Raw genomic sequence first — 12,438 nt, 5'->3', positions numbered from 1 at the left:
TCATATGTAGCAGGGGGCTTCAACAGAAACATTCACAGCAGCACTGTCCAAGAGTAAAGAAATGGAAATATTCCGCAATCTACCAGAAGAATAAATAAACAGTATTTTCCACAGTGAAATTATAGAGTAACAAATGAATGAACCACAGTTAGATTTAGTAACAAAGATTATTCCTAAAAACAAATGTGGAGTGACAAAGGCAAATCGTCCAAGACTATATAGGGTGTGATATAATTCTTAGAAACCTCAAGAACAAGCAAAACTAAACAAGTATGTGGAAAATTTTGTTGTTGTCAGAGAATAACCCAAGATTCAAGAGAGTAGATATTAGGAACAGGGAGGAAATAGAAAGGATTGAAGAGTGATAAAACTCTAAGAACTCTAAGGAACTAACAGTTCATAGGTGTTCACTGTATTACGAAACATGTTATACAAATGTTACATATATTCCTTTGTACATATCAAATATACAATAAAACAAGACAAATTAATGGATTAAAAATGGTGAGCAGTTCTGTTTCTGACAAGATGTGACTAGGTTGCTCTGAACCAATTTTCATACTAAAACAAATGGAAAGGCTAGACAAAATATTTTTTAAAAATCAGTTTGAAGGGAACAGACAACTACCAAAGCAGTGAGAATTTGCAGCGCAAAGTTTCAAATGAGGAGGGAAAGCAAAAGATTTGAGTCTGGCATTGAGATTAGTTTTTTCACATAGACGATTAATGATTCTGAAAGTGAAAGAAAGGGGGATGAGAAGTTGAGCAAAGCTTTTCTGTCACAGAGCTGGAAGAACAAGATTAAGAATCCTGAGCCCATTAAAAAGTAAAGTCCTTGTTAAACAACCGGGACTTCTGGGTGGATCCCAGACAAATATACTCTAGACATAAGGTGACCAGAAAAAAAAAACAAGCTTGTGAAAAACTGAAGCCAAACTTTCATCTTCATTGGATGGAAGTGATGTTGACAATGGCTTAACTGCCAGATAGAAACAAAAGTAAAATTCTGGAAGAATATAAACTCATCTGAAGCCTCACATTATCTCAACAACTTTTCATACAAAAAGTCTATCAATCAAAAGCAATATATGTACAAGATAAAATTTGACCAGAAATTTACAGAAAAAAGTAGACAAAAGTTGTAAGAGATCAAGATGATAAGCCTAACAGATATAATCTTAACATAATTAAGATGTTTCAAGGATTTAATGACAAGCAAATTCTGCAGCAAAACAAAGAGCTATGTTTAAAAACTATAGAATTACAGAATTGAAGTATATGTGTACATATGTGAAATTAAGAATTCAATGCATAAGCTTTACATACGATTAGACAAAATTGAAGAGAGTGAACTCAAAGACAGGTCAGAAAAAAACAAAAACTGAAGCATGAGGAGGCTGGTAGAAAAGTACAGAAAAAGTGTGTCAGACAGCTAGACCACAGCAAAAAAAAAATGTACGTTTAAAGTGTGTTAACAGAACTGCAGTAAGAAAGGAAAGAGAATATGAAACAGAAATCATATATGTAAAGATAATGCCTGAAAATTATTTAAAATTTGTAAAACACTTTAAGCTATACATACAAGAAGAGCTATAAGCCCCAAGTACAATAACCATAAAGGAAAGTATACCCAGACACATCATAGTAAAACCGGAAACCAATGGAAAATAGAAAAGACACATTCATTCTCAGCAAAAAGACAGAAGACCTTCAGAGGAACAAGACTGTCAATAAACCTCAAGAAAAAAGAAAATGGAAAATAGAATAATATATTTGAATCATTGATGGGGGAAAATATGCCAGTCTAGAATTCTTAACCCAAAGAAAGCATCCTTTAAAAAATTAAGGTAAAATAAAGATTTTTCCAGACAAACAAAAACTGACAAAATTCATTAATGGAAATCCAAACTAAAAAAAAAGTACTAAAGTCGTTCTTTAGATAGAAAGAAAATCATTACATAGAAAGGAATGAAAAACAAAAGGAGAAAATATGTTAGCAAATCTAAATAAATATTAACTGCATAAAATAACAGCTGTAATAGAACTGTGTGAACAAGAGCACAAAAAAGCACCAAGGAATAAAGGGGATTAAAGTATTTTGAGGTTCCTTGTGCTATACTGAAAGTTCAAAGCAGACCAGTTGACACTGGCCTTTAATAAGTCAAAAGTCCATGTTGTAATTTTTAGGAAAACTACTAAAATAATAGTAAAGTGCAAAACAGACTGGTAAAATGAAATAAAAATATTTAATCAAAAATAAGAAAAGAGAAAAATGAACACAACTGACAGGACAAACTGAAAATAAAAAATCAGGTGGCAGATTAACCCAAATATCACTACTTACATTATGTTTACCTTTGGGAGTAGAAACTTTATCTCATGTTTCTTTTAATTCTCCAGAGAACCTAGTACAGTGCTGTCACGGCAGATACAAAATAACTGAAGACTAACAAAACCATTATTTCCTCTCCCAATGTAGGGAAAAGAACTTAACATAGAAAAAGGAACAACTATAATCATGACAACCATACTATGAGCTGGTTTACCAATCTGCATATTTTTAAAAATAGATGTCCTGTCAAAAATTAAACCCCTGAAATAGAGAGCATCAGGTTATATTTTGTATTTATCAAGGAATATATTTGAGGTCATAAACCTATTCTCAACTAAAAAGATGTTTCAATGTGGTTTCACTTATAATGGAGACAAGGCTTATTTTTGTTAAACAGGAAAACCTAAAATCAAGGCAGTTAAATGGAAGTATTATTGATATCATTTCACTTCTTTCCTTGTTGAATAAAATTCCAAAAGTTAACATTACAAAGAACATGAATCTAAAAAATATAAATTACCCGATCATTCATGAGAAGATCCTTCACAATGAAAGTAGCTACCAAAGATTTCAAAGGAGCAGCAAATTGATCAGGTGCAAGGAGAGCAATATGACCAATAGTAACCAATGGTGTTATGAGATGTTCCAGGTTGCTTGGATCTAGGCTCTTATGCAGAGGCTGAAAATGAGGAGAGGAAAATATATTTCAACTCTACACATATGCAAATAAACTGTTTACATATTTCATTTTCAAATTACAAAATTGTAAATTACAAATTTTGTAATTTATTTTGTAATTCAAATTACAAAAATTTATTTTGTAATTCAAATTATAAAAAGTACAAAAACTACAAAAATTTCAATAAATATACACAGTATAAGTATTAACTCAAGATTACATTTAGACTTCTATAGGTTATCTATGTCCAGAAGGCATCAGGTTCAAACATTTTCAGTTTTGCCCAATTCAGTTTAGAGGTAGGGTAAAGAAATATTTCAACATGGACTTCATAGCGTATAGTTTATGACCATATACATGAAACTGTTAGAGACTGCTAGGGTTCACCAATATCCACTTCAATTTCCTGGGCAGAGGGATGACTCCACTAGTAGCTTCCTGTGCAGTTGGTAAGGATGTATGAATGAGTTCTGGTCAAGGGAGTGGGAGTAAAATGAAGTATGCCACATATGCACTGAGGTAGGTATGAGTAGTGTGTCTTCTCCACAGGCTGTACTCACTGGCTGGCTTGATGCCAAGGATCCAGTGGGATTTAAAGAGAAGTCACTAATCAGAATGAGTCTGTGTCCCTAAGCCACTGATTAGAGAGGGTCATTCATACACCCACTGGGCTTTTCAGAAGCAAGAAATAAGCTTTTACTACATCTAGTCACTTGAATTTGGGGGTCTTCATTATAGCATCAAATATTAAATACCATAACAAATAAAATGATTTTTGCTTTTCTGATAGGAAACCCAACCATTAATATGCATTTTACCATGACAAAAGAATGAAGAAGCTCTTCAAATACTCATATAAAATGATACCAGAAATAAACTATTGTTAAGGCTGGGCGCAGTGACTCACACCTGTAATCCCAGCACTTTGGGAGGCCAAGGCAGGTGGATCACCTGAGGTCAGATGTTCCACAGGAGTTCCAACATGGTGGAACCCCGTCTCCACTAAAAATACAAAAATTAGCCAGGCTTGGGGCATATGCCTGTAGTCCCAGCTACTCAGGAGGCTGAGGCAGGAAAATCGCTTGAACAAGAAAGGTGGAGGTTAAAGTGAGCAGAGATCACGCCACTGTACTCCAGCCTGGATGACAGAGCAAAACGCCACCTCAGGAAAAAAAAAAAGAAAGAAAACAAAACAAACAACGTGTGTGTGTGTGTGTGTGTGTGTGTGTGTGTGTGTGTGTGTGTGTTTTAGTTTTCGAAATCAGAAGGGTGACTAAAATATGCCATTGGCATAAAGAGAGAAAGGGGAAACAAAATATGTGTGTGCATGTGCATATTTATATGCCCTTACTTGTATATGAGTAAAATATATCTGGAAAAGTACATTTAGAAACTAGTAACAATGGCTCTGCCTCTGGGAAAGGAAACTAAGTGGCTGGGGATACATGGGTGGGGGAACTTTTCACTGTATATTCTTTTTTGTATCCTTCTGATTTTGAAGCAGGTGAATATATTTTCTATTAGACATTTTAATGCCACATTTTAATGAAAAACTGGTCTCTATTCTCCCACACAGAACACTAAGAATTGTAGGCTTGAAAGGCAATACAAAACTGTTCTTCCCAACAACTTAGGGCAATATGAGGCTTCATTTAGTCAAAAAATACATTTAAAGGAGTCTACTTCTTGCTATTCAAGACTTCCCTCAGTACTTCCATTGCACATCTTGCAAGCCTATTGTCCATATTATAAACAAAAATATCACAGTATAGTTTTTTCAATTAGCTTACTATAAGTTTGATAATTTTCCATAACAAAACCATTTCTAAAAAGCAAAATTAATGGCCAGGCCCTAGATTAGTGGAACCTCAAAAATGCCAGATATTTCTCTTAAACCTTTTTTCAGGAAGCCAGCCAACCACGTTACATAGTAATAGGACTATAGAGGTTCTTGTAAAGATAAAACAGCAGATACAACATCAAAATGAAAACAAAACTACTCTGAAATTCAGCTGCTATCAGTGTTTCTCTCATCACCATTGAAAGGAAAAGGAGAGCAACCAACAACAACAACAACAAAAAACTTTCCTATAAATTAACATCAATTTATTGAAGCCATTCTCATATACAAACACAGACTACAGAAAATATCTCCATCCCCAAATACACAAAAACTAAACTTTCTGCTATCTAAAGGAAAGATGGTGTTTGAAAGATAAACTACTTTTCTTTCTCCTTCAGGTCTTGAACATAATACATGAAAATATGACAAAAGTACCACAAGAGTTTCTAAAACAAAGATATTAAGTCGAAGTACTTATGGTAAGGAGCGTCAGAATAATTTCTAAATTGTTTTGGCTTTACTCAAGGCTTTTGAACTAAAATTACAAAGTAGGATTTTATGAATTTTCTGCTTAGCTTTTATTTGCAATAGTAATGTTAGCATTAGGTCCTAATTACAATAGGCAGCAATAAAATTGCAATGCCTGGGTAAAGTAATGTGGTAAAATGTGGGTAAAATAATATAAAATATATATTGAAAAGACACTTTATATCTGACAAAATTAGGTCAGTTATAAAAGTATAAACTTACTTTACATTAACAATTAGTACTGATTTACAAAACCTTACACTTCAATAGTTTCTCAAACAGAATTCAAATTTTTTGATCCTATAAATTGAGAGAATAATCACCTGTTACCTACTATCTGTAACTATGATTTTATATGTAATTACCTGATAACAAAAAATAGTCTCCAAATACAAACATATAAACCAATGTACAAAAATATACAATGCTTGACTTCTGAATCTTAGTTATCATTAAACTTTTGAATACTGAGATATTTTCATATTTTAATACATATCAATGTTGATTTTACTGATTCAAACTCTGAAAATATATTACAAAATGATGCATCACCAAATGGGAACATTCCATTAAATCATCAATATTGGTTTTGTAACTATGACATATGAAACAAACAAGAAAATTTTTTTCTCATTACCTCAAATATCTGTGCAAACTGGGTCTCTTTACTAGAAAATATCGCATGGATACAATGAATGGCATATTTGGCTTGACGGGGGGGTCCTTTTTTAGATTTGTGATGTAGAACAGGAAGCAAGGCTCTATAAAAAAAAAATCAAAGAAAAACAATAAACCAGAAAAATCAACAAGACTTCTGCTAGATACTTTAATATTTGTATTTTTAAGTAATGATTTACAAGGACAGAAGAAGTCACCAAGATTTACTCAAACTCACTTTCAAAAGCCTATGATTTTGCTTTATAAATATTTATATTAAAAACATAATCCAAATGCAAATGTGGTGGTTTTTACTTTTTATTTACCAATAGCAAACACTAACAAGGCTGGTGACCCACACTCTCCTGTTAATGTCGCTTCCAACAGGCCTTTCCCTTTTTATTCTTACTGCTATCATTCCAACTAAGTTTCTGCCACCTTACACATGTACAAAACTGACAGTCTCTTCTTTCTCAAGTCTCTGCCTCTTCCAATTCACCTTTCATTTTGTGCCAGGGTAAGCCACAAAAAGGAAAATCTGATTAAACAATGCTTATTAAGCAATATTACATGACAGGGACTAGTAAAAGGCTCCAATATTTAACCTAATGCTACTAGCATTTTAGGGACAAGATAAATTAACAAAATATATGTTATGTTACTGTGAGAACTGCTACAGAGAAAAATTTTTTTAAAGATGGAGGATAGAAATAGGAAACAGGGAGGGAGGTATAAGAGAATTACAATTTTAAACAGAAGATCTCCCTGATAAAGAAACATGTGAGCAGAGTTCTGAGGGAGGTACTGAATAAGTCATGCAGCCACCTGGAAGAACATTCATGCATCGTGTTATTTTATAACTCAAACATTTAAAATGAAAAATGAATAAAGGAGCTCTTAAACTATTATACAAACATCTCAAGGCAAAAGAAACTTCCATATCTTCCTCATTGCCTAATACCAACCCAGTGCTTATCACACTAAGAGTAGAGTCTCACAAAAGATACTAAAGGTGAAGTATAATTAAAAGAAATATATTCCTAACATGTAAAGGCCTAAAAATGGAGAATGAAAAGACCAACAAAAACACAGAAAAACACGCTAGATAGAAAAAGGTAAAACGTTCTTTAATATTATACTGAGTGGGCAAAAGTTGGAAGCGTTCCCTTTGCAAATCAGCACAAGACAAAGATGCCCTCTCTCACTACTCCTATTCAACACGGTATTGGAAGTTCTGGCCAGGGCAGTCAGGCAAGAGAAACAAATAAAGGGTATTCAAGTAGGAAAACAGGAAGTCAAATAGTCACTCTTTGCAGATGACATGATTGTATATTTAGAAAACCCCATCGTCTCAGCCAAAAGACTCCTTAAGCTGAGAAACAACTTCAACAAAGTCTCAGGATACAAAATCAATGTGCAAAAATCACAAGCATTCCTATACACCAATAAAAGACAGAGAGCCAAATCATGAGTGACCTCCCATTCACAATTGCTACAAAGAGAATAAAATACCTAGGAATACAACTCACAAGGGACGTGAAGGACCTCTTCAAGGAGAACAACAAACCACTGCTCAAGGAAATAAAATATGACACAAACAAACGGAAAACCATTCCACGCTCATGAACAGGAAGAACCAGTATCATGAAAATGGCCATACTGCCCAAAATAATTTATAGATTCAATGCTATTCCCATCAAGCCACCATTGACTTTCTTCACAAAACTAGAAAAAACTACTTTAAATTTCATATGGAACCAAAAAAGAGCCCAGATAGCCAAGACAATCCTAAACCAAAAGAACAAAGCTGGAGGCATCACGCTACCTGACTTCAGACTATACTACAAGGCTACAGTAACCAAAAAAGCATGGTACTGGCATCAAAACAGATATACAGACCAATAGAACAGCACAGAGGCCTCAGAAATAACACCACACATCTACAACCATCTGTTCTTTGACAAACCTGACAAAAACAAGCAATGGGGAAAGGATTCCCTATTTAATAAAGGTTGCTGGGAAAACAGGCTAGCCGTATGAAGAAAACTGAAACTTGACTCGTTCCTTATACCTTACACAAAAATTAACTCAAGATGGATTAAAGACTTAAATGGAAAACCGAAAACCATAAAAACCCTAGAAGAAAACCTAGGTAAAACCATTCAGGTCATAGGCATGGGCAAAGACTTCATGACTAAAACACCAAAAGCAATGGCAACAAAAGCCAAAATTGACATATGGGATCTAATTAAACTAAAGAGCTTCTGCACAGCAAAAGAAACTTATCATCAGAGTGAACAGCAACCTACAGAATGGGAGAAAGTTTTTGCACTCTATCCATCTGACAAAGGGCTAATATCCAGAATCTACAAGGAACTTAAACAAATTTACAAAGAAAAAAAAACTCCATCAAAAAGTGGGTGAAGGATATGAATAGACACTTCTCAAAAGAAGACATTTATGTGGCCAACAAACACGAAAAAAAGCCCACCATCACTGGTCATTAGAGAAATGCACATCAAAACCACAATGAGATACCATTTCACATCAGTTAGAATTGCGATCATTAAAAAGTCAGGAAACAACAGATGCTGTTGGAGAGGATGTGGAGAAATAGGAACGCTTTTACACTGTTGGTGGGAGCATAAATTAATTCAACCATTGTGGAAGACAGTGTGGTGATTCCTCAAGGATCTGGAACTAGAAATACCAATTTGACCCAGCAATCCCATTACTGCGTATATACCCAAAGGATTATAAATCATTCTACTATAAAGACATATGCACACATATGTTTACTGCAGCACTATTCACAATAGCAAAGACTTGGAATCAACCCAAATGCCCATCATTGAAAGACTGGATAAAGAAAATGTGGCACATATACACCACGGAATACTATGCAACCACAAGAAAGAATGAGTTCATGTCCTTTGCAGGCACATGGATGAAGCTGGAAACCATCATTCTCAGCAAACTAACACAGGAACAGAAAACCAAACAACACATGTTCTCACTCATAAGTGGGAGTTGAACAATGAGAACACATGGACATAGGGAAGGGAACATCACACACCGGGGCCTGCCATGGGGTCGGGGGCAAGAGGAGGGAGAGCATTAGGACAAATATCTAATGCATGTGGGGCTTAAAACCTAGATGACAGGTTGATGGGTGCAGCAAACCATCATGGCACATGTATACCTATGTTACAAACCTCCACATGTATCTCCGAGTTCTGCACATGTATCTCAGAACTTAAAGCTTAACTGTTTTTAAAAAGACATACAAATTACCCTAAAATGTATGAAAAACTGTTTACCATCACACATTTTTTAAAAAATTGTAACAAGAGGACTTCCGCTTCAGATTACAATGGTGTAACTAAGACTATTTACTCTCCTGCCTTAAACGCCCAGAAGAGATAAATATGCTAAAGGTTTCAGACACTAGGGAACAGGCAGCAGAGAAATGTGATCCCTGATAAATGAGAAACAAACCAGAAGAGTTTTACACCTGCCCAGCTTATTGCATGGAAGTATTAAGTAGTTTCCAGGCTGTAGTACAAGTGACCCAAATAGAGCCTGGGTTGAGGGAGATAAAGATGAGAGTTCAGGGAAGCCAAGGAAGCTCTGATTTCTAGAGCACAATACCAGAAAGGAAGGAGTTACAAAGGGAAAGGCAGCATGAGCTCTGCTAATCTGCAGAGGCTATCCCTGAGTCTTTGGTTAGATAATGATCCTCACTCATATTAGGAGGAAAAACTACCTGAGACCAGAAAAAGGACCATGGAAAACAGTAGAACAAAAAATTCCCTCAACACAAACAGGGCGGGTAATTACTCATTCCCACCAGTCCTACTAGAAAGCCCTTACAATATACAAACAGGAGAAAAAGTACTCAATAGAAATAGACCCAGAAATGACCATAAGTGATGGAATTTGGGTAGACATTGAAACAGCTGTTACAAAAAAACACTATGCTACACAGACTCAAGAAGGTACAGTAAACCAGGAACGCAGTGCTAGAAATGAAAAATACAAAATATAAATATATATAAAAATATTTAAAAAGAACACAAATAGAATTACTAAATACAAGAAATACAATAGAAATGGAAAATAAACTGATGGAATTAAAAGCAGATTACACATTGCAAAAGAAAAGTATCAGTGAACTTGAAGACATAGCAATAGAAACTATCAAAATAAAATGAGAGAGAAAAAAGAGCAAGAAAAAAATAGTAACACAGCAGCTGTGATCTATAAGACAGTATCAAGCAGTCAAAAATACTTGTAATTGGAGTCCCAGAAAACAAGAAGGCAGATGGAGAGAATAGGAAAAAAAAAAAGTATTCAAAGTAATAATGGCCAATTTTTTTCCCAATCTGATTAAAATAAACTTAGAGATCCAAGAATCTCAACAAACCTAAAGCAGAAAAAAGAGAAACCATTTCAAGGTACGTTATTATTCATATGGTTAAAAATTAGTGAAAAATAGGAAAATCTTAAAAGCAGTGCAAAAAACAGAGAAACAAGGAGTGATATAACACTTTTCATCAGAATCTTCAATCCAGAAGATAATGGAGTGGCATCTTTTAAATACTAAATGAAAATAACTGTCAACCTAAAATTCTATTCCAAGTAAAATTATCTTTTAAAAATAAGGGAAAAATAAAGACTTTTTCAGACCAAAAAAATTCACTACAAGCAGAATTCACTACAAAATTCACTATGAAGAGAACTATACAACAAGAAATATTAAAGAGTTCTTCCAGAAGAAAAATGATACCAGATGAAAATATGAATAGACATCCAACAAATGAAAAGTGACAGAAATGGTTATTATGTGTGTAAAAGAAATTTGTCATTATTAATCTAAGATATACTAGAGTAAAAATATCAAAAACATATTATGGGATTTACAACATATATAAAAACAAAACATAAGACAACAAAACTTAAAAGACTGGAGGAAATGGGCATGGAAGTATAGTGCTGTAAAGTTTTTACACATTAGTATAATTCTATTGGATGCAGATAAACCAATAGTAAAGATAAAATCATAATACTTGATTAATCTCAAGAAAAGCAGACATAAAGAACACAGAAAAGAGGAAAACTATCAAGATGGTAGATTTAAACCCCACCATATCAATAATTACAGTAAGTGTAAATGCTCTAAGCACTCCCACTGAAAGAGTTTGTCAAATTGGATTCAAAACAATCAAAATAAAAGCAAACAAGGAAACAAAAAACAATAGACAACTAGGACATTTATTTAAAAATAAATAAATAAATAAACTTTTTTTTTTCAAAGGGTCTTGCTCTATTGCCCAGGCTGGAATGCAGTGGTACAATCATCGCTCACTGCAGCCTGAAACTCCCGGGCTCAAGTGATCCTCCCATCTCAGATTCTCAAAGCACTGAGATTTACAAGTGTGAGCCACCACGGCCGGCCAAGAAACTCACTTTAAATATTAAGTCCCAGGAAGACTAAAAATGGAAAGAATAAAAAAAAAAGGGAAAACATATGCCTTACAAACACTAGGACCAAAGAAAAGTACAAATGGCTACACTATTCTCAGACACAAAAGCCTGCAGAACAAGGAAGATAACCAGAGTTAGGAAGAGACGTATTTCATAACAACATTGTTTATTGGCAAGGCTGTAGGGAAGCAGACACTCTTATATACTGCTAGTGAGAATGCAAAGTGGTGTAACCATTATGGATAGGAACACAGGAACAGCTAGCAAAATTGTACATGCATTTACTCTTCTATTTCTAAGAATTGCTTCCAAAGACAACTGTCAAAAAACACAAAAGGCGCAAATACAAAGCTACTCACTGCAAGACTGTAATAATGAAAACAACCCAATGTCCATAAATTATGAACTGGTTAAACAAATTATGATACAGCCACATAATAAACGAGGACCTCTCTATATTTAAATGGGATAACTGCCAGTCCATGCCATTAAAGAGAAAAAAGGTGAAGAAAAGTGTATATAGCTTATCTTATTTATCAAATGTGCGTACATATACATATGCAGACAGATACGTGCATGGAAGGGGGCTTTTTTTTTTAATCTATGGGCAAGAAAGGCAATAGGTTAGAGGTTTGACGAACAGATGCTAGACTTCTGAAATTTACCTTGCTTCCTTTAGATATTTTTAAAGCCATTTAACATTTCATATAATTAAAAAATATATTAAATTTTAAAAGAGCAACCTTTCAAAAAGAATGAAACAAATGAACAAGGGTATGTATCCATGTGATAGCATAACCACCCAAAGAATAATTATTCCAAATAGCTTTAAAACAGGAATTTGACTGCAGATCTCTAATATGATACACACCAAATAAAAAAGAGAACTAGCTAAAAAAGTAAACGACTACT

At 34.2% G+C, this 12,438-nt stretch overlaps 1 protein-coding gene across 4 annotated transcripts in view; it reads right to left on the bottom strand.

Moving 5' to 3' along the window:
- Positions 1-12,438, bottom strand: part of PDS5B (PDS5 cohesin associated factor B) — a 121,657-nt gene that overhangs the window by 39,780 nt on the left and 69,439 nt on the right. For all 4 annotated transcript variants that reach the window (XM_011997814.1, XM_011997815.1, XM_011997817.1 and 1 more), the window contains exons 19-20: positions 6,020-6,143; positions 2,853-3,011 (exon numbers count right to left, since the gene is read on the bottom strand). In XM_011997814.1, the coding sequence (XP_011853204.1) occupies positions 2,853-3,011; positions 6,020-6,143 (283 nt within the window). The remainder of the gene's footprint in view (positions 1-2,852; positions 3,012-6,019; positions 6,144-12,438) is intronic.

This window comes from Mandrillus leucophaeus, unplaced genomic scaffold, assembly GCF_000951045.1.
Source record: "Mandrillus leucophaeus isolate KB7577 unplaced genomic scaffold, Mleu.le_1.0 Scaffold549, whole genome shotgun sequence".
Lineage (NCBI taxonomy): Eukaryota > Metazoa > Chordata > Mammalia > Primates > Cercopithecidae > Mandrillus > Mandrillus leucophaeus.
The sequence above is the reverse complement of the archived record's forward strand: the minus strand, read 5'-3'. Positions and strand labels throughout refer to the sequence as shown.